Source organism: Mirounga leonina, unplaced genomic scaffold (genome assembly GCF_011800145.1).
Source record: "Mirounga leonina isolate KUSES-001 unplaced genomic scaffold, KU_Mleo_1.0 Mir_454, whole genome shotgun sequence".
Taxonomy (NCBI): domain Eukaryota; kingdom Metazoa; phylum Chordata; class Mammalia; order Carnivora; family Phocidae; genus Mirounga; species Mirounga leonina.
The window spans coordinates 5007754-5031368 of record NW_023270763.1 but is presented as its reverse complement, the minus strand read 5'-3'; the positions used below and the strand labels follow the sequence as shown (position 1 = coordinate 5031368).

Below are 23615 nucleotides of genomic sequence, written 5' to 3'. Positions count from 1 at the left end.
TTGCCTGACTTCACTCCCTCTCCAAAAAAAGAACCAACAACTATTCATGGACATCACTGAGAGAATCCTAGAATACAGGGGTGAAGCTGAAGCACCCCCTTCACCACAGAGAACAAAACAGCACTGGAAGGGTAAGAGGAATGGCTACATACTGACCACACTCCCCTCTCCACTCCCAGGCTGCCACAGCACCAAACTGAGGCTTCCCCTGAGCCTGTGGTTCCTCCAGTGGGAAAAGAGAGTCCAGGGTAGACATCCAGCTCCCCAGCTTTGTGGGTCACTTCTTGGGGGCCCCCACTCCAGTCTTACTCCATGGGAATTGCTAGGGAATGTGGGGGCTCAACCACTGGGAATTTGATTGTGACAGAAGGGGGAGGGGCTCGCAACAGCACTGAAATCTTGGCAGACTGAGTTCCTACCTGCAGCACCCAAGTGGCAGCCCCCAAACAGCATCTTTGCTCACCTACAGAACCAAGTTGGTGGTGAAATCAGACCAGGAAACTCCACAGGGTACAGGTCAGCCTGATTAATGGCCTCAAATGAAGAGCTGTGCCAGCCCTGGAGCCTGGTTGGTGCCCACTGCCCAGACAGAAGAGCTGAGTCATAGCCTGGCTTATGGCATCTGAGCAGAAAGGCAAGAACACCTGGAAGCTGCATAATCCATCACCACTTAAGCAGAAAGTATGGCAGCCAGTTCCACGTATGGAGGGTTCCACTGCTCAACCAGAAAGCCTGGCCAGAACATCTGCAAAGCTGTATAGCCCTGCAACATTTCAGCAGTCTGGTAGGCAGAGCTGATAGCCTACAGAGCAAAGCCAGTGGCCCTGTTTAGCCAGGGACTGTGGGAGCATGGGTTGGCTTGAGTCAAGACCCCAAAGAGCATTATCAGCCTTGGAGCAGTTTTCCCTCTCCACTCAGCCAAGGAAACTAATTCATAACGGTACTTCCCCCCCCCCACCTCCACCCCACCTCATTGCTGGATACAGTCTTTAGCCCACCCAACAGCCCTGCACTTGAACAGAGAGGATAGCCTAGGACTTTCCCTGTCTGCAGAGCAAAACCAGTAACCTGTCTGTGGCCAGGGAGTTCATTTCACACACTTGCCTGATTCAGGTACCCGAACAAGCCATGCAGGCCATGGGCCCTGTCCTGCTGCCCTGCCAGAGTAGGGAAGCTAATTCGTAGCCTCATCTACAGCTGAGTATACTAGTCAACCTGACAAGAATACCCAGGCAACCATGAAGCCTATCCTGTAGCCACACTTGGGCAGGGAACCAAGCCATCAATCCTACCTAAAACTGCTCTCAGCCAGCAGCACCCTTCCTCCTCCAACCTCAGAGCTCAGGCAGTAGCCTTGCCACAAAACAGACCTAACAACAAGCACTACCTGCCCAAGAAAGTACCACCAGACACATCCAGAAACCCAAACTGAGCTGATGGGTGAGCAACTGTCTCTGCTAATGCAAACCTGTAAAATCTGAAAGAGGATACCACTTGCTCAAATGCATAGATACCAAAGCAAGGAATCAAGGATCATGAAAACCAAGTAAACATGACACCACCAAAGGAAACTAATAAAGCTGTAATAGGTGACCCTAAAAAAATGGAGATCTATGAACTGTTGAAGAATTCAGAACAATCCTCTTGAAGAAGTTTAGTGAACTACAAGAATACACAACTACACAAAATTAGGAAAACCCTGCAAGAACAAAACAAGAAATTCAACTAAGAAGCCATCAAAAAACCCAAAAACAGAAATCCTAGAGCTGAAAAATACAATGAACAAACCAAAGAATTCAATAGTAAGCTTTAAAAGCAGACTGGATTATGCAGAAGAAAGAATCAGAGACCCAGAAGACAGGGCATTTGACATTACCCAGTCAGAGGAGCAAAAATAAAAAAAAAAAAAGGTGAGGAAGGCCTACAGGACTTATGGAACACAATCAAAAGAAACAATATTCCCATTATAGAAATTCCAGGAGGAGAAAAAGAGATAGAAAGCATATTTAAAGCAATAAGTAATGGCTGAAAACTTCCCAAACCTAAGGAGAGAAAAGGACATCCAGATCCATGAAGCCGTAAAGACCCCAAATAGGTTGAACCCAAAGGGGGGGGCTACATTGAAGCACATTATAATCCTCAAAAGTCACAGAATTTTGAAAGTAACAGAGAAGAGAGAAGTTACATATAAGGGAACCCCCCTATATGACTGATGACTGGTTTTTCAACAGAAACTTTTTAGGCCAAGAGAGAATGAAATGAACTATTCAAATATTGAAAGAAAAAACTGTCAACCAAGAATTCTACCCAGCAAAGTTGTCCTTCAGAAATGAAGGAGAAGAGGTACTTTTCTGAAAAAACAAAAGGAGTTCATCACCACTAAACCTGCCTTACAGGAAATACTTAAGAGTGCTTTAAGTAGAAGTTAAAGGATACTAATTAACATCATAAAAACATAAGAAGGTAGTGTAAAACTCACTGGTAATAGTAAATACATAAATTCTGTAATATAATGGTGCATAATTCACTTACAACTCTCATTCAAAAGTTTAAAAACATAATAAAAATAATTATAATAATCTGTTATTAGTTACAGAATATTAAAAAAATGTGTAAATGGTAACATCAGTAACCTAAAACTTGAGGGGGAGAAATGTAAAATTTAAGAATTCTAATGAACTTATCAGCTTAAAATAGGGTGTTACAATTCTAAGACATTTTATATAATCCTTATGGTAACTATAAGGGGAAAAAATCTGTAGTAATAGCATGAAAGAATATGATTTTTAAAAGAGCATACTGATACCAAAGGCATCAAAACATGAAAAAACACAGCAGGATAAAAAGGAACAGTAGCTCTACAAAACAATCAGAAAATGATTTAAAAAAGAGCAGTAGTTAAGTCCTTACCTATCAATAATTTAAGTGTAAATTAAGATTGAATTCTCCAATCAAAGGCATAGAATAGCTGAATGGATAAAAAGACAAGATCCAACAATAAGCTGCCTATGAGAACTCACTTAACCTTAAAGACACAGACTGAGATGTGAAGGGGTGGAAAAGATATTTCAAGCAAATGGTAATTTTAAAAAAGGCAGGGGTAACTAATATCAGACAACACATACTTTATTTTTTTTTTTAAGATTTTATTTGAGAGAGTGAGTGGGTGGGGGAAGGGCAGAGTGAGAGGGAGAAGCAGACTCCCCACTGAGCAAGGAGCCTGATTTGGGACTCAATCCCAGGACCCTGAGATCATGACCTGAGCCGAAGGCAGACGCTTAACTGACTGAGCCACCCAGGCATCCCCAGACAGCACAGACTTTAAACTAAAAATGGTAAAAAGAGACAAGATCATTATATAATGATAAAGAAGTCAGTCCATCAAGAAGATACATTTATATTTATGCAGCCAACTTCAGGGTACCTAAATAAATAAAGCAAAAACAGAGCAAAAAGGAGAAATAAGCAATATAGTAATAGTTGGAGACTTTAATACCCCACTCTCAACAATGGATAGGTCATCCAGACAGATAATCATTAAGGAAACAGATTTGATCAATGCTATAGAACAAAGGGACCTAACAGACATATACAGAACATTCTGACCATTCTTCTCAAGCACACGTGGAACATTTTCTAGCATAGACCATGTGTTAGACTACAAAGCAAGTCTTAGCAAATTCAAGATTGAAATCTGATAGTATCTTCTCTGACCACAATGGTATAAAACTAGAAATCAGTAACAGGAGGAAAACTGGAAAATTCACAAACACGTGGAAATTAACACTCTCCTGAACAACCAACGGATCAAAGATTAAAGGGGGAAGTTTAAAAGTATCAAGAAACAAACTGAGGGTTACAGAAGGGGGGGTGAGGGGACAGGGTAACTGGGTGATGGGCATTAAGGAGGGCACGTGTTGTGATGAGCACTGGGTGTTATATGCAACTAATGAATCGTTGAACAGTACATCAAAAACTAATGACGTACTATATGTTGGCTAATTGAACATAATAAAAAAATAAAAGTATCTTGATACAAATGAAAATCGAAACACAATATACCAAAGCTTACAGGTTGCAGCAAAAGTGGTTCTAAGAAGTTCATAGCAATAGACATCTACATTAAGAAACAAGAAAGAATTCAAATAAACTAACTTAACTCTGCCTTAGGGAACTAGAAAAAGAAACTAGATCCAAAAGTTGCAGAAGGATGGAAATAAAGATTAGAGCAGAAATACACAAAATAGAGAACAGGAAAATAGAAAATATTAACAAAACTAAGACCCTTTGAAAAAAATATTGATACCTTTAGCTAGACTAACCAAGGAAAAAAACCAAATCAACAACATTATAAATGAAAACAAACATTATGATTAATACCACAGAAATATAAAGGTCATAAGAGGCTACTAGGAACAATAAAACACCAACAAACTGGATAACCTAGAAAAAATGGAGAAATTCTTAGGAACGTACAACCTACCAAGACTGAACCAAGAAGAAATAGAAAATCTGAACAGACCAATTACTAGTAAGGTTGAATTAGTAACCAAAAATCTCCCAGCAGAGAAAAGCCCAAGACCAGATAGTTTCACTGTTGAACTTTATCAAACATTTGAAAAATTAATGCAAATCCTTCTCTAACTCTTCCCAAAACTGAAGAGGAGGGAAACCCCCAAATTCATTTTACGAGGTCAGCATTACGCTGATGCCAAAGCCAGAAAAGGACACTACCAGAAAAGAAAACTACAGGCCAGTATCCCTTTTGAATATAGGAGCAAAAATATTCAATAAAGTACTAATACACCAAAATCAACATATTAAAGGGATCATTCACCAAGTTCAACTGGGATTTAGCCCTGGGATACAAGGATGGTTCAACATATGCAAATCAATGTGATACATTAATAGAATGAAAGCAAAAACTATATGATCATCTCTGTAAACACAGAAAAAGCATTTGACAAAATTCAATATCCATTCATGATTAAAAAAAAAACCCTTAACAAATTAGGTACAGAAGGAATGTACCTCAACATAATAAAGGCTATATATGGGGTGCCTGGGTCACTCGGTTGGTGTCTGACTTCAGCTCAGGTCATGATCTCAGGGTCCTGGGATTGAGCCCCGCATCAGGCTCCCCACTTGGCAGGGAGTCTGCTTGTCCCTCTCACTCTCACTCTGCCCCTCCCCCTGCTTGTGCTCTGTCTCTCAAATAAATAAAATCTTTTAAAAAAAAATAAAAGCTATATATTACAAGCCCTCAGTTAACATCACACTCAATAGTGAAAGACTGAAAAATCTTCCTCTCAGATCAGGAACAAGAGAAGGATCCACTCTCACCACTTTTATTCAGTATTGTACTGGAAGGTCCTAGCTAGAGCAATTAGGCAAGAAAAAGAAATTAAAAATATCATAATTGGAAAAGAAGAGGTAAAATTGTCTCTATTTGCAGATGACATGATTTTATATGTAGGAATTCCTGAATACTCCACCAAAAAACTGATAGGTCTAATCAATGAATCCAGGAAAGTTGCAAGATATAAAATTAGCATACAAAAATCAATAGGGTTTCTATACACTAACAATGAATTATCAGGAAAAGAATTAAAGAAAATGATCCCATTTACAATACCATCAAAACAATAAAATGCTTAGGAATAAATTTAGCCAAGAAGTAAAAGATCTCGACTCAGAGGACTTCAAGACATGATGGAAAGAAATTGAAGAAGACAAATATAAATGGAAAGGTAACCTACATTCATGGATTGGAAAATTTAATATTGTTAAGATGTCAGTACTACCAAGAGCCATTTATAGATTTGATGCAATCCCTATAAGATTCCAGTGGCATTTTTAACAGGTAGAAAAAACAGCTCTAAAATTTATATGGAACTACAAAAGACCCCAAATAGCCAAAGCAATCCTGAGAAAGAACTAAGCAGGAGGCATTTTACTTCCTGACTTGAATCTGTGCTACACAGTATAAAAAGTGTAACAGCATGGTACTGGCATAAAAAGAGACACAAAGACCGGGCACCTGGGTGGCTCAGTCGGTTGGGCGACTGCCTTTGGCTTGGGTCATGATCCTGGAGTCCCGGGATCAAGTCCCGCATCAGGCTCCCTGCTCGGCGGGGAGCCTGCTTCTTCTCCCTCTGACCTTCCCCCCCCTCATGTGCTCTCTCTCTCTTATTCTGTCTCAAATAAATAAATAAAAATTTTTTTTAAAAAAAGACACAAAGACCAATGGAACAGAATCGAGAGCCCAGAAATAAACCCATGTGTACAGTCAGTACTTGACAAGGAAGCCAGGAGTGTTCAATGGAGAGAAGATAGTCTCCTCAATAAGTGGTGTTGGGAGAATTGGACATTCACACATAAAAAAATGAAACTAAACCCCTATCTTACACCATTCGCATTATCTCGAAATTGTTTAAAAATTTAAATGTAAGATGAGAAACCTTTTATAAAACTGCTAGAAGAAAACAGGAAAAAAAGCTCCTTGACATGGGTCTTAGCAAGCATTTTTTGGCTAAAGCACAAGGAACATAATCAGAAATAGATTAGTAGGATGATGTCAAACTAAGCAAAAGAAGTGAACAAAATGAAAAGACAACCTGTAGAATAGGAAAAAGTATTTGCAAACCATATAGCTGATAAGGGCTTTAAATCCAAAATGTATAAAGCACTACAACTCAATAGAAAAAAAAAAAATGGGCAAAGCATCTGAATAGACATTTTTTCAAAGAAGATATACAAGTGGCCAATGGGTATATGAAAAAGAAATGCTCAACATCACTCATCATCAGGGAAATGCAAATCAAACTGCAATGAGAGATCACCTCACACCAGTCAGAATGGTGAGCATCGAAAAGACAAGGATAGGGGCACCTGGGTGGCTCAGTCGTTACGCGTCTGCCTTCGGCTCAGGTCATGATCTCAGGGTCCTGGAATCGAGCCCCGCATCTGGCTCCCTGCTCGACCGGAAGCCTGCTTCTCCCTCTCCCACTCCCCCTGCTTGTGTTCACTCTCTCACTGTGCCTCTCTCTGTCAAATAAATAAATAAAATTAAAAAAAAAAAAAAGACAAGGATAACAAATGCTGGCGAGGATGTGGAGAAAGGGAGCCCTCATGCACTGTTGGAAGGAATGTAAATTGGTGCAGCCACTCTTGAAAACAGTATGGAGGTCCCTCAGAAAATTCAAAATAGAAGAGTCATATAACCCAGCAATTCTACACCTGGGAACATATCCAAAGGAAACAAAAACACTGTGAAAGAGATATCTGCACCCCCATGTTCACTACAGCATCATCCACAACAGCAAAGACACAGAAACAACCTAAGGTATCCAATGGATAGATGGATAAAGAAGTTGTGGAATATATACAATGGAACCTTATCTGTTAAAAAGGAGGAAACCCTGCCATTTGTGATAACATGTTTGGGCCTTGAGGGCATTACGCTAAGTGAAATAAGCCAGCCGGAGAAAGACAAACACTGTATGATCTTATATATTTTTAAAATTCACTAAAAAACTCATAGAAAAAGAGACCAGATTTGTGGTTACTGGAGGCTGGGGTTGGGGGTGGGGGGATTGGATGAAGGTGGTCAAAAAGTATGAATTTCCAGTTGTAAGATGAATAAGTACTAGGGATGTAATCTACACCGTGACAACTATAGATGCTGCTGTATGATATAGACGAAAACTGTGAAGAGTGGATCCTAAGAGTTCTCTCATCACAAGGAAAAAAATTTTTTTTGGTTATCTCTGTGAGATGATAGATGTTAGCAAAACATACTGTGGTGATCATTTCACAATATATGTATGTCAAATCATTATGCTGTATACCTGAGACTTGGGCTCCAAGTCACTTACATCTCAATAAAACTGGGGAAAAAATACAAAAACAAAGACAAAAAAACCTCAGCAGGATCAAGCCTTGAAAGTGAACTCCATCAAGCGGGTGGCAGGATTGGAAATAGCACTACCAGCCTAATTACATTTTTAAAAGACAGCTGTACATTTTTATAAACCTTCTATCATTTATAAGCAACAGTGTACAAACTAGAGTTCAATCATTAAAATACTCACCATTTTGGGATAAAAAAAAGGTTAGCCCTTTTCCTGGAGATTTAAAGTTCATTTTGGAAATTCTTTCATCACTTAGAGACTTCTTGATCTTGGGCTTTTACATAAAAGAAAATCATAAAGCAAAATATGACTTCTGCATCATTGTGGACTAAAACCAATTTGCTACATTATAAATAATTAGAAAATTATTAATGAGGCCATTCTCTTTAAGCGGAAGAGACTACCTTTGACTATTTTAACCTGCATAAAATATTGCTATTTGTACAATTAAGGAAATGAAGGACAGTTATTGTATCCACTAAAACACTCCTCCCAAGAAACTAAAGATTTGAAAGTCTTCTGTGGCTCTGTTGGGAAAGTGTTTAACTATATACAGTTAACCGCACCTACATTCCGATATTAACGGCATTTTTAACCGGATATGTGCTGTTCACACCCACATTTCTGCCTCCAACTATATCTCGCCCTTGAACCCCAGGCTTGCGTCTCCATCTATGCCACCTGGAGCCTAACGTGTCCAAAAGCAGCTCCCCAATTTTGCCCCCAAACTCCCGTCCCCCACCCCAGCCTTCCCTTCACAGTAAATGACAACCGTATCTCCCAGGCATTCAGGCCAAAAGGCTTAGAATCATCTTGGCCGTGTCTTTCCCTCTCAAACTCCACAGCCTTCAACAAACCTGCACGTCATTCCAAGAGCTTCCTTACCGGTTTGTCAACAGGGAAGCCACAGGGAGCCTTCTGACCCTCTCTGCTCTGGGGCCTTCTCGTCGCAGAAAGCAAGCCAGGTCCTCACCATGGCCGGGTGCCCTCCTGGTCTGGCCCCACTGCCCCGCCGAGTTCCTGTGCTCGGGCCACTCCGATGTGGCTGCAGCTGCTGAGCCACTTGTCTTTCAACAACCCAAACACGCCCCCACCTCAGGGTCTCTGCACAGAACAGTCTTCCTCCAGATGACCGCATGGTTGCTTCCCCACTTCACGTGTGCTCGAATGTCGCTTCATCAGAAGACCTGCCACTGCACAGCCTGCCTCGCTCTTCACCACATCGCTTGCACCTCGTAAGTGTGAGGAGGTGTAGCCGTGTGGGGACGGGTGCAAACTCTGGAGTCAGACCGCTGCACACAAACCCCCCAGCTCCACTGCTTACTAGATGCGTGACTGTGGGCAGGTACCTAAACTTTTCATGCCTCAGCTCCCCCCTAAGACAGTAACAGTACCTGAAGGTGGGTTGGGGGGTTAAATGAGCTCATACTGGGAAGTGCGTGGCACCTGGTAAACACCCCAAGAGTGTTAGCTATCGCTGCCATTCGCGTGTCTCCCCCTCCTCACTGGAATGTGAAGTCCACGAGAGGACAGTTTTTTGCCTCACTGCGGATCGCCAGCATATAGAAGCGTGCGGATCACACAGTAGGGACGCAAAGCCCGTTGATACTGCAACCAGTAACTACTGTTACGTGGTTAGTTGTAAATACGAACCTCTGATCTCCGTATTTTGCTAAGATCAAGCATGAGCCCTAGCTTGCTTGAAGATGACTTGGTGCTGCCGTCCTGCAGATCTGATTCCTGGCTTGTTCCTAAACTTGAACTCCTGTTCTGGATGTTCTGAGCAAGGACAAACACATAAGAGGATTTGGGGTTTCCATGGAAACACACACACGATTTTTTAAAAAATTTTTTATTTACTGGGGCACCTGGGTGGCTCAGTGGGTTAAGCATCCAACTCTTGGTATCAGTTCAGGTCATGATCTCGGGGTTGTGAGATCGAGCCCCACGTCAGGCTCTGTGCTCAGCAGGAAGTCTGCTTCTCTCCCTCTCTCTCTATCCCTCCCCCCACTCATGCTCTCTCTCTCTCAAATAAATAAACCTTTAAAAAAAAAACAAAAAATTTGGGGCGCCTGGGTGGCTCAGTCGTTAAGTGTCTGCCTTCAGCTCAGGTCATGATCCCAGGGTCCTGGGATCGAGCCCCGCATCGGGCTCCCTGCTCCGCGGGAAGCCTGCTTCTCTCTCTCCTACTCCCCCTGCTTGTGTTCCCTCTCTCGCTGTCTCTCTCTGTCAAATAAATAAAATCTTTAAAATAAATAAATAAATAAATAAAAATAAAAACAAAAATTAAAAAATATTTGAGAGAGCAAGAGCATGAGTAGGGGGAGGGGCAGAGAGAGAAGGAGAAGCAGACTTCCCACTGATCATGGAGCCTGATACTCGGGGCTCGATCCCGGGACCCCAAGACGATGACCTGCACCAAAATCAGACACTTACCTGACCGAGCCATCCAGGCACCCCCACACACAATTTTAATGAAGTATAATTTACAGTTAAGCTACACATAGGTGTACTTACTGTTTGATGATTTTTGACATGTGTACACCTGTGACATGATCAGCTCAGTCAAGACAGCAAACATATCTATCAGCCCCAAGCTTCCTGTGCCCCTCGGGAATCCACCCTTATCCTCAGGCAACCACTGATCTGCTTTCTGTCCCTACAGATTACTTTGTGCTTTCTAGAATTTCATATAATTGCACTTTTTTTTGGTCTGACTTCTTCCACCCAGCAGAATTATTTTGATTCATCCTTGTTGTATCCTGTATCATGAGTTATTTCACAGCTGAGTCATACTCCATTGTATGTACCAAATAGGATTTACCTTGTTGGACATGTGGAATGATATATTAAAAACCAGAGGTGAACGTGGTCAGATGGTTTCTGAGGATGACCCCTAGACCAGTGTTCACACTCGGTTATTAGAGCCCGTGTGATGCCATCCATGAAATCATGGACAGATTCAAGGTGGACATCGACTTCCCTCAGAGCAAAGCGCCAGACCATGGCCCATGATAAGGCTCCCAGACTGACTTGGAGAGGCCATCAGTCATATCCTCAACCTGGACAAGGCATATCTAGTTGGTGGGATGGACTGTGAGGTGAAGTTGAACATGAAGCTCTCAGCACACAAGGAGTCTGAGACACATCAGGGGATTTGTGGGAAGAGTCAATCTTTACACAACAAACAGTGACATTGTATGTGCAGGTCTGAAGAGTTTCCCAGCTGTGAGGTTCCATTGGCCCCCAAGACTCTCCCTGTGGCTCCACATGAATGGCTCGAAAATCAGAAATCCTCCAAGCCTACTTAACCCGAAACCCCCACCTAAAACTAGTTTGTGTCAGTTTGCCCCAGCAGCCGGATCCTTCAGTAGGGTGGCTGACACTGCCCCTGCTCCACCGAGGTCTTGCGATGGAGCCTCGTGTCCAGCAGGCCTGTCCTATGAGCTGGCCCCATCCTAAGAGAACCAACTAGCATCTCATGTACACTCAGGAGCTGTTTCTTAGCATCTTCACTCTGGAACAGGTTCTCTACTCTTGTAAACACTAGATCGCATAATGAAACATTTCATAAGAAAATTATCTCAGATATTCTAAGCCTCCTGGTCTACCCAACATGTTAGTAGGCACTCTGACCTTCATTAGGATATCTCCGCTACTGTGGCTAGGAGTCTACGCCCTGGGTCATGACCAAGGACCTAACTTAAAGACAATACACCCTTCCAAAATGTGAAAAGAAGTCTTAAGTTTTTTCTTAAGTCTTAAATTATTTCCTGAAGGGTTATAAAAGCCCAAGATAGTTTTGATCCAGTTTAACCGTTCCAGAATGAAACCATTTCTTGCTCCGTAAATTCTAAGATACCTTTACCTGATTTGTCATGTAAGAGCTTCCATGTTTGCTTCCAGACAGGTCATCATTTGGCAAATTTAAATAGGTTTTAATCATTTGTTCAGTGACAGAGATGAGTGCGAAGCTTAAGAGAGCTTCAAAGAATTCCAGGAAAACCAGCTGAAACATAAAGTATAAAGGCTCTTACTCATTTTGACATACCCTGAGGTGGACCAGTGATTCAACTGGGTGTTGGTCTCTGTCTCCAGACAATGCCACCTCATTCAACGCTCAAGCATCATGGGTACACACCAATTTGAAACAAAAACTACATTTAAAAGATTATGTGTGTTCTGTTACTAGAACAAGAGTTTTGTTTTCTTATTGGCTGTTCTGCTCACACCATTCCTACTCTTCTTACATTTCTGTTATTTAAGCCCCCCCAAAAATAGCAGAGTGGGGCACAGCAAGTTCAAATGTTCTGAGATAGGAGTGTGACAGGTGTGTTCCGGGGACAGCGTGGAGGCAGGTGTGACTCAGTGGTCAGACAAGGACTCAGGTGGCACCATCCATGTCATGAGGGCCTTTTCTCTGAGTGGGATGGGAAGCCTGGGGGTGTGAGCAGGGGAGTGACGTGACCTGGCGGTTGCCCTGGGAAGCAGAAGGATAAGGGACGCATCAGGAGGATGAGTGAGCAGCTTTCTAGGTGACGGTGGCTCAGCCGGGACAGAAGCAGTGCAGCTGGTGGGAGGCACCACGTTCTAGAAAATACTTTGAAGGTGGAGCCAGTAGGATGTCCTGAAGATCTGAAGGTGGGGGCCTGACAACCAAAGGGCGGGGTGCCATCCACACTCCACACACGGGAGGCTGAGGTACGCAGGCGGGGGATGGAGGTCACAACTGCGGTCTGGGGTGTGGGACATTCTGGGCTGTTCGAAACCCGAGGGGCCACCCTGGCTAGGCCGCCTGGAGCTGGAGAGCATGATTGGGGTCAGAGATACAAACGCTGGCCTTGTCCTGAGAAAGGTGGCATTTAAGATTATGAGACAAGGGGTGAGCACAGCTAGAGAAGGGGACCCCGGCCTGAGTCTACAGCACTTGGACAGGGCGGGTGTGACAGAGAGGAGGAATCAGCCAAGTCGGAAGGCACCAGCAGTGAGGGAAGTGGAAGACCAGGGACACGGAGGGAAGAATGTGTTTGAGGTGGCAGAGGCAGCATTTCAGGCCCCATGGCAGGGCCCCCTGGGCGGGTCATCGTAGGGTCACTGGTGACCTGAGCGCAAACGGGTTTAGCCGAGCGGGGGGAGCCACACAGATCCCATCTTTAGGACCTCTCCAGAAGAGCCAAATGCACGGGGACAGGGAGCAGACTCCTGGGGAGGGGAAATCGGGAGGTATGGCGGATACTAAAAACCGAGGGATCAACTAGTTGACCCACTTCCGTGTACAGAAGAAAAGACTGAGCCTGGGGTGGCCGACTTGCCCAGAGCCCCTCGGCAAGGCGCACTGAAAAGGGAAGACACGCAGCCTCGTTCACTGGAGGAGATCAGTCAGTGTCTCTGACAGGCTTAGGACAAGTCAGCCAGAGAAACAGATGCGTGTATTAAATCGCTCAATTATCCAAGAAATAGCGTCGGACAGCTGGCCCTTGAACAAGGCGGGTTTGAACTGCGTGGGGCCACTGATGTGCAGGGTTTTTTTCCATACGTACAGGACAGTGCTGTAAATGTATTTTCCTTACGACGTTCTTAATGTTTTCTTTTCTCTAGCTTACTTTATCGTAAGAGCACAGTCTGTAAGACAACACGTGTGTTAGTTGCCTGTCTATGTTATCGGTAAGGCTTTCAGTCCACAGGACGCTGTGAGTAGTGAAGTACGGCGGGGGGGGGGGTCAAAGTTATACCTGCATTTCTGACTGCGTGGGGGTGTCGGTGTCCCTAACCCTTGCGTCGCTCAAGGGTCAACTATAGTTTTATATTCTTTTGATTTCATTCGTTATTTCCTGACACCTGGAATACTTTTTTATATTAACTCTAGTTGTCTAATACGATCAAGGAGACCCACACGGGTGTGCACGCACGTGTGTATACACACACACAGACACACACATAGTTCCGTCCTGGGGTGAGAATGCTTTTCGATCAAATCTTGGCTCTCGGTATCCAAGGCAAAACAGCCTACCTTGTATCTGCACTATTTGTGACACCTCTTTACAAACCTCAGGTTCGAAGTTGCTGTCAACGCCGTCATGTATGAAAGGATTATCCTCTGCAATGACCTCCACAAACTTGGTTGCTGTTAATTCTTTATTTATCATTTTAAAGTCCTGCAAAAGAAACAACCAATTAAACCATAATGGCCTATAATTACAAATAGCTACATTTTAAAAAAGGTTTTATTTATTTATTTATTTATTTTTATTTATTTGAGAGAGCGTGAGCACAAACGGGGAGCCGGAGAGGGAGAAACAGGCTCCCCACTGAGCAGGGAGCCCAACTCAGGGCTCGATCCCAGGACCCTGAGATCATGACCCGAGCCAAAGGCAGATGCATAACTGACTGAGCCACCCAGGCTCCCCTAAATAGCTACCTATTTTTAATGTTAACTTATATCTGTATAACCCTTTAAGGAGATGTTCTAGAAATGAATGTCTTTGAAACTGATCCATTTGAAAAGCAATCTAGATTAACATTGAGATTTACCTCTCTAGACCTTCCCCCATCCCTCTAAAAAGAAAAGTGTCTTTAGAGACATAAACACAGGACAGAGGGGTTGGGAGAGTGGATGATCCAGATGTGAGATATCAACCCAACTGCACAGATGGGGAAACGCTGGACTGGGGGCCTCAGGGAGCCAGGGTGCTGTAGGCACTCAGGCAGGAGGCCCCTCTGGAAGTAACCCTCCAGGGAGAGCTGAACACAGGAAGACTCGCCGAGAAGACCCGGTCCGCATCAAAGCTGCAAACAGAAGTTTTGCTCTCAGAGATACTGAACCAGAGAGCATTCGGCCCAGGACACACAGTCTCCCCTAAGTTAGCGCTGCTGAAAACAAGGATTAGGTGAACGTGCACCTCATGGGGGCTGGTTCCGCGCCGGCCCACCCTCAGCTCTCTCCTGAGCGCTGTGCAAACCAGGCTCATATGTTCTAATGGAAGGATCGTGCTGACTCCACGTGAACCCGCTGGTCCATCTCAACATCTCTAAACGGGAACATTCCTGAGGCGATGCAACAGAAATACACAGAACCATCTGCAGCTTTGTCAGGGGAAGAAACCTGGAATCCAAACAAGCCTCTGACTGTACTGTGTTAGCAGAGATATGGGGAAAAGAAGAACACGTTGGGGCGCCTGGCTGGCTCAGTCCTTGAGCATCTGCCTTTGGCTCAGGTCATGATCCCGGGGTCCTGGGATAGAGCCCCGCATTGGGCTCCCTGCTCCACGGGAAGCCTGCTTCTCCCTCTCCCACTCCCCCTGCTTGTGTTCCCTCTCTCGCTGTGTCTCTCTCTGTCAAATAAATAAATAAAATCTTAAAAAAATAAAAAAGAAAAGAAGAACATGGTAATGAACCTGGGAGAATGCCATCAGCCTGAACCGGAAGTCTGACCCATTTAGGGGGACCTCGTCTCTTCAATAAGAGGCCATGAAGAAAGGGGGAAAGTGAACAAATAAACAGCTGTACAAAGCTCACACACTTCTAACAAGCGTTTTCCTGTAATAGACACTAGGTGACTAAACAGTCCATACACATACAACACGGTTAGACTTTTTTAAAGCACTCTATTCCCTATTAGTATTTGGCTCTTCTCATTTTCTCATTTATCTTCCCACAGGTATAAATTAAAACAAAAACTGCCAATAGTTAGCACAAGAATAGTGTATGAATTAGATGTCCTCACTACTTTATAAACTAATAACTTCTTTAAACTACTTTTGATGAACTTTTTTTTTAAATGACATTCACTTCCCCCCTTCTCCCAACCCCATCTTCTCTTATACCGCAAGGTCTGCTTAGCAAAGGCACTGTGGCCGCCCATGCCCCTCCCCTCACTGGGAAACACACGGAGCCGGTGCTCCCTCTGCCTCAGGTCTGTCACAGATCCTGGAATTACTCGCTTCTGCCCAAAGATGCTCAGCAAACATTCAACCGCTATGAAAATCCATCCCGGATCTTCACCTCATTATTTGTGTATCATAGCTGGAATGCTGCCTTTCTTTAATGAGAACCAAAATGCCAGCACATCTGAGTGGCTCAGTCAGTTAAGTGTCTGTCTCTTGATTTCAGCTCAGGTCATGATCTCAGGGTCATGAGATTGAGCCCTGAGTCTGGCTCCATGCTAAGGGAGGAGCCTGTTTGAGATTCCTTCTCTCCCTCTCCCTCCGCCCCTCCCCTGACTCATGCGCACGTGCTCTCTCTCTCTCAAAAAAAAGTCAAAATTCTTATTAATATAAAACCAGTCTCAGTCACGAGTGGTTACTTTCAACATCCAGAGGAAGTGTCGCATCTTCATGGAAGGCTCGTGGGGAGGGGCTGTGTGTGGTCTGCAGTAAACTGTATAAATCTCCCAGCATTTGTCGATGTAATTCATGGAATAGAGTGTCCGCTGCTGTCCACTGAATAAACTGCCTGAAGACATTAGAGAAAGATTAACCATCAAAAAATGATTACAAAGCTACATTTTGGGGAAAAAATAATAAATATAATGCTGTTGGTTTTGTATTTACCTTTTACATGGCAGGCATTTGGGTGAATGTTCTCAGTCATCAGTTTGGTAAAACACAGAAAGAGCGATGGGCTTCTGTTTCTGCCAAGACAGATCTAGTCACCCCTCTGTCCGGGATGGAGAACCTCATTCTCCTCTCCCTGAGTATGGAGTGGACTTAGTAGTTTTCTTCGAACGATGAGAGCACAGAAAGGGAGAAACAGTATGTTTACGGCAGAGAATCCTGGCTGCCACCACTTTAAATGAGCGATCGGGGTTAGCATAACTGGTAATAAGACAGTCTAATGTCACATACCCCTGATGGGATGGGATGCCAAGGGCAGTTTGCCTCCATGGTATTCTTCCCCAAAACCCAAGCCTCAGTGCAATGATGAAAACACATCAGCAGACGACAATCAAGGGACATTTTACAAAATAAGTGACCAATGGTCTTCCAAAGCGTCCAGGTCATAAAAGACGAAATCCGAGAAACTACTACAGGTTGTAGGAACTAAGGAGGTGGGACAACAAAACGCAAAGAACATGGAACAGAAAAGGGACATCAGTGGGAAAACTTGGGAAACCCTAATAAAGTCTGTGGTTTCGTTAAGAGTATTATGCCAACGTTCATTTCTCCACTTTGACAAGTGCACCACGGTTGCGTAAGATTGTTAAGGGAAGCTGAGTGACGGGTGTATAGGAATCACTGTACTAACATGGCAACACTTCTGTAAAACTAAATTTATTACAAAATTAAAAGCTTTTTTAAAAAAAGGTTTTTTCTCTTTCTCTGAGAAGGACAGGAGATTCTGCCCTAAGGAAGGGTTGGTGTTGACCATTTCCGATTACAACTCTGAGAACACTATTCAGGATGGAAGCATGACTCACATCTGAGGGGTCTTCCGAATTTTAATCCAGTATCTCGTGGTTTTGTGGTTAATACTTGGGAAATGTTTTTGTTTCTGGTCCTTCATTTCAGAAGTATGTAAAGTGGTAACGGCCGTTGAAGGAAAGCAGAAAAGTCACCACTTTGACTACAACACTGGTGAACTCTGCCTCCACCTCTCAGCGCCCCGGAAGTAGTACTTACTGGTATTCTTTGTGATGGATGTGGTAAGCCAACTGCAGGAGGTAATTGAGAAATGTCCTCAAAAGTATTGTTGTAAATGGAGAATGAATTTCTTCAACTGGAGTGTCACTATCGGCTAAAATAAAGAAAATTGGAAAGGATGCCTAGTAACCTTTTAAATTGAGGTATAATTGGCATATAAGGTTGTATTAGTTTCAAGTGTGCAAACAGGATTCACTATATGTTGCAAAATGACCACCACAATAAGTCTCATTGACATGGTTCACCTACACAGCTACAAAAATTTCTTTTAGTGGCACCTGGGTGGCTCAGTCGTTAAGCATCTGCCTTCGGCTCAGGTCATGATCCCGGGTTCCTGGGATCGAGCCCCGCATCAGGCTCCCTGCTCCCCAGGAAGCCTGCTTCTCCCTCTCCCACTCCCCCTGCTTGTGTTCCCTCTCTCGCTGTGTCTCTGTCAAATAAATAAATAAAATCTTTTTTTAAAAAATTTCTCTTTTATTCTTGTGATGAGGACTTCTTAAGATTTACCCTCTTACAGTGTTCACATATAATACCATATTTTTAACATACCACAATTTCATTCTTATTTTTTAATTTAAATTCAATTAATTAACATATATTATTAGTTTCAGATCAAGATTTCATTCTTGATGCCTAGCATTTTCTAAAACCTTCTATTTTATTTGCTCCTGGTGTACAAGTCAAAGAACTGAGTATGAGGGAGTATCTTTTTTTTCCTAGGGAATACTGTGAACATCGTATACACATCCACCGAAAACTTAGGTTTTAGTTTTAGTTTAGGTTTAGTCTGCTCGAAAGATCTCGATCTGGTCACCTTTCAAGAAACTTACAAGATACCTTGTGCCCATGTCTTTCAAGGTGGTCTGAGCCTCGTTTGATTGATGATTCTAATTCTAAATGGATTCTAAGTCTGTGTCAAACACTTAAATTTCAGGTAAATAGGTACTAGTTCTAATATTTTGTGTTTCAAGTAGATAACCTAAGGTTTTCAAGGCCTGCTTCCCAGAATTCAGCTGAAAGAACTAAAACCTTCAAAACTGCATGAACTTTCTCACTTGAAATCAAGCCCAAGCCCAAGACAACCTCAAGTGTTTTCCCAGCTATGCCAAGCCCTCTTGGCTTCTGATCTCAGTTTTAGTGGGTTTGATAGATCAGGGGCAGGCCAATTTCTCTGTCGAGAGCCAGCAACACGTATTTTATGCTTTGTAGGCCACACGGTCTCTGTCACAACCCCTCAGTTCTGGTGTCTAGGGCAAAAATAGCCACAGACAGCACATGAGAAAATGGGCATGGCTGTGTTCCAATAAAACTTTATAAGAACAGACAGGGCTGGATTCGGCCCACAGGGCCTGCTGTAGCTTTCACTGCTACCATTATTTTACGGGATTGTCTCAAGTACATTTTAAGCACCTTGAGAAGATGAACCTGTGTTGATTTCTGGAATGTCTGTCCCAGCATTTGCCTTCCTCACTCCCTCCCCATTTCTTGACTGGTTTCATGGTGACATGAGGTTATACTACTCTTTAAACCAAAGGATGTTGGGGCACCTGGGTGGCTCAGTCAGTTAAGCATCTGACTTTGGCTCAGGTCATGATCTTGGGGTCCTGGGATCGAGACCCACATCAGGCTCCCTGCTCAGCGGGGAGTCTGCCTCTCCCCTTCTTCTGCCCCTCCCCCCCCACTCATGCACATGCTCTCTCCCTCTCTCAAATAAATAAATCTTAAAAAAATAATAAATAAACTAAAAGACACAAAGGACCTGGAATACTCACTACTTAATATCCTGTCCATATCAGCAAGAGTTATTTTATGGTGATGAAATTTGCAGTCTTTTAGAAACCTCCAGAAGTTAAGCTTTGTCATCAGAAAGGTGTTATCCAGAGAGTGATCACATCCTAGGCTGCTGTAAAAGCTATAGATTCTTCTCAATTCTGTAATATTTCTTAAGACAGCATATTCTACCTACAAAGAGAAAACCACGCATGTCTTAATCTTGCCTAATAAGAACAAAAGTAAAAGAAACACCTGTTTTATAAATTAAATGCAGTAACACATGTGACGTAATAACATTTACCTCTTACCACTGTATGAGCTCAACAAATGTCATATTCTTCCCACTCAACCCCAGGTCAATAAAATGCAATTTCTGAATAACATCTAAAAATTTGCTATTACCAAAAAAAAAAAAAAAAAGTGCTGTTATCAGTACAATGAAATTGCTTTCATACTGATATGTATCACATATGCTATGGGATAGCATCCTATTTGAATGGGCAGCAAATTTTCTTGTCCACGGATCAGTATCTTTCATAAAGACAAACACAAAAATCCTCACCAAAATAGGAGTATATGAAATCTAGCAAAATATAAAGTCGTATGTCCACACCAAGCGGGGTTTATCCTGGGATTGCAAGGCTGGTCCAACCAGCCTTGGCTGTTTGTTTGTTTGTTTGTTTGTTTGTTTGTTTGTTTAGAAGGGTCCTTGCCCAGTGTGGAGCCCAATGTGGGGCTCGAACTCACGACCGTGAGATCAAGACCAGAGCTGAGATCAAGAGTCAGATACTTTACTGACTGAGGTGCCCCAGGCTTGGTTCATTTAAAACATACAACTGGGGGCACTGGGTGGCTCAGTCGGTTAAGCGGCTGCCTTCGGCTCAGGTCATGATCCCGGGGTCCTGGGATTGAGCCCCGCATCGGGTTCCCCACTCGGCGGGAAGCCTGCTTCTCCCTCCCCCATCCCCCTGCTTGTGTTCTCTCTCTGTCAAATAAATAAATAAAAATATTAAAAAAAAAAACAACATACAACTGACATCATCAGACTTCCTGCTGAAAGTCTGAAATAGACAATACTCACACTCGTTACTAACCTCCGACTCTGTCCTCAATCACCTTCTATAATTCTCCCCGACCCTCAATGCCCCGAATGCTACCTCCACTTCCCCATATGTGCAACCCTGCAGGCTATGCGGTGTCCTGTCCTCCAAAACCACTTACCCCGTGCCTCACCCTCCCAAATGAAATATTCAGGAAATGTGAGCAACGGTGTTTGGGGTCCCCAAGGAGATGGAAAACCTCACCTGGGCAGTTGCATCGGGCATCTGTCCCTCTCAGCATTAACTCCTACTTTCTAAAATTCAATTCGATTGGATAAACATGCCTACTCTGCTCTATCTAAAGCCTCGTTCTAGAGTAGAATGCAGAATTTGCTTTATGAAGCTTAAAACCCGGTAAAGACACCGTAAGGAAGTACCACAGGTAGAACAGAGCCATGGAGGAAGGAGAGGTGGGTTACAAGGAAGAACTTCCCTGGAGGACGCTGTACTTGAACTCAGCCTTGGGGCACAGAACAGATGAGCAATTCACGGACGGCAGGCCCCCCGGTGGAGGTTGGGGTGGGGGGAGCAGAGAGGTTGAGAAGCTTCTGGAATGCCAGGAGGGCTGTCTGACCTGGATAAAGGCTGTCCCCACGCTCCACCCCAGCTCCCTCCTGGGCAAAGTGGGACAACCACCGTTCTGGCCCCTAGGCTGTTGGGGGGATTTAGCAAAATTAAGGCGTTTGGAAACAGGCCCAGAGCAAAGTGCTTTCTGCGCATGTGCTGGCCATTATCGTCACAAGAGTGCATGGTGAGGAGGAGGCTGCTGGGGCAGGCTGGCAAGACAGGCTGATGTCAGGTCCTAGGACATCCTGAGTACAAACAGCTCCCATCGGCATGGAACAGGATAGAGCTAGACGGCCAAGAGAGCTTTCCAGAGCCCCTCAGGACCCTTCTGAAGTCTGGAAGTCATGAAGGACCATGGAAGGTGGAGGCTCCATCACAGAGGAGGTTAGAGAGATGTGACCGCCACATGCAGCATGGGGTCCCGGGTAGGATCCTGGGGCAGAAAAAGGGGCACTGTGAGGAAAAGTGAAATTCAAATAAAGTCCACTGCTTCGTGTCAGTGGGTCAGCGGGGCCTGGGTCTCGGCTTTGGTCTCTGTTCCGTGGCCCTGGGAGATGCTCACGTGTGGAGCAGCCAGTGACAGGGGTGCAGAAACCCGGGCTCAAGTCGCTTTTCTGGGAGTCTGAAGTCCGCTCAAAGGGTTAGGGAAAAAATGGAAGTTTCTCTAACTAGATTGTAATATTGTCCATATTGTGAAATACCACGTAGCCATTAAACATGTTTAGAGGCGTTTCTAAAGTGTCGAGTTACAGAATTTCTTTTACTTTCTAGGTTCCAGTTCTGTAATGTTTGAATTTTCTGTAAAGAGCATGTGCTACTTTTGTAATTAAAACAGTCAAGATATATATATATTTTTAAGAGTTTACATATTTATTAGAGTGAGAGAGAGCAGGAGAGGGTAGAGGGTCAGAGGGAGAAGCAGACTCCCCACTGAGCAGGGAGCCCAATGTGGGACTCGATCCTGGGACTACGGGATCATCACCTGAGCCAAAGGCAGCTGCTCAACCAAGTGAACCACCCAGGCGCCCCAGTCAAGATATATTTTTAAATTCATAGTTTTTTAAAGACCTACCTGTTTTGACATGGAAAGAACTCCCAAGTGGAAAGTGAATGATAACATATGTAAGAGAGAGAGAGCGAGAGAGAGGAAGGGAGGGAGGGAAGGAAGGAAGGAAGGAAGGGAGGGAGGGAGGGAGGGAGGGAGGGAGGGAGGGAGGGAGGGAGGGAGGGAAGGAAGGAAGGAAGGAAGGAGGGAAGGAAGGAGGGAAGGAGGGGAAGGGAAGGAAAGGAAGAAAGGAAGAAAGGGAAGGAAGAAAGAAAGAAAGGCGATCTCCTTTTGGGGTGATTCAATGGATGGTTCTTTATTCACCTAAAAATTATATTGTAGGAGAATATTTAATGGCAATGAAGACCTATGATTAAATACACAAAAACAGAGATTATATGAGCAGAACGCTCCAATTCTAATTATGTTTGCCCAGAACAAAACTGGAAAGATGGTCACCAGATTTTGTCTGGGTGGAGATTCTCTTCTACTTCTTCTTATGTGCATTTTCTAAATTTTCTACAAGTATTGTGTACTATTTTCCTAACTAGAGAAAGTCATAGAAGTTCTTTTTTTTTTTTTTTTTAACAAGAATCTGGCAGCAGATGAAGTGAGCGATCCCAGGAGCCTGAATAACATCGTTGGCCAGGAGAAAAATAGAGGAGGATGGGGGATGGAGAGTCATCACTTTTGAGACCCACAGAACTGGGGCCAGAGGAGACGGAATAGAGGAAGAGCAAAGGGACACATGACTTGCAACTTCGAGGTACCAGTGGTTCTCCTGTTGCAAGCCACATCTTCAACAATGCTTTCATGGGAGAATCATCCCGAGCCCCAGGCAAAGCAGGGTTCACGACACTAACATGTAATTTGGTGGATGTGATTTTCCAGCTGTTAATCGAATGAAGTCCAGGTACACATAATTTTCTCTGTCTCTAAGGATGTCTAGATTTGTACTGATTTCTAGGAGTTTGAAGTTCTTTGGAATCCCAGCAGCCCATAATAATGCACTGCAGAATTAATGTCCTGCAGTTGGGGTGGCCGCAGCCTTGGGCTTCAGACCAAGCTGGGAGTGAGGGTAACTTGAATTTAGTTAATTCACTGAGTCCCTCTATCCGGGCTTCTGTTTTCTCACAAAGCCTGTTCACTAGGGTTGCCTTACAAATTAAATGGGATGGTACACAAACCATCTATGTGGCTTATAAAAGACACTCAACACAGGACAGCCCCCCTCGGCTGTATTTTCCCAAGACTGTGGAGACTCTGTTAATATTTAAGCCTAAAATATAAATGTATAACAATATGAAAGGTTTTTACCTGCTTCTTTTCCTCTGCTTGATCTTTCTCAGGATACATATTCAGCAACAAACTGAGATTTAGCTCAAGGCTCGACCCTAACACAGAATTACTTTCACTGCCATCAAGCTTTCTGATAATCTCTAGCAAATAAAGGCAAATAGAGAGGATCATTGTGAAAAGCAATGTTAAAAGTTTTCAATGTTACCATTTCAACTAGCAAATTAAAATGATTTGGGGAAAAGAAAATAAAATGCTTTTGGAAGGTAAAAAAATTTTTTTC

At 43.6% G+C, this 23615-nt stretch overlaps 1 protein-coding gene across 1 annotated transcript in view; it reads right to left on the bottom strand.

Moving 5' to 3' along the window:
- Positions 1-23615, bottom strand: part of LOC117999349 (radial spoke head 10 homolog B-like) — a 54114-nt gene that overhangs the window by 6517 nt on the left and 23982 nt on the right. Inside the window, exons 9-17 of the mRNA XM_034988362.1 lie at positions 23354-23475; positions 19324-19513; positions 17531-17645; positions 16463-16542; positions 16216-16364; positions 13961-14068; positions 11782-11922; positions 9567-9692; positions 8094-8187 (exon numbers count right to left, since the gene is read on the bottom strand). Coding sequence (XP_034844253.1) covers positions 8094-8187; positions 9567-9692; positions 11782-11922; positions 13961-14068; positions 16216-16364; positions 16463-16542; positions 17531-17645; positions 19324-19513; positions 23354-23475 — 1125 coding nt within the window. The remainder of the gene's footprint in view (positions 1-8093; positions 8188-9566; positions 9693-11781; positions 11923-13960; positions 14069-16215; positions 16365-16462; positions 16543-17530; positions 17646-19323; positions 19514-23353; positions 23476-23615) is intronic.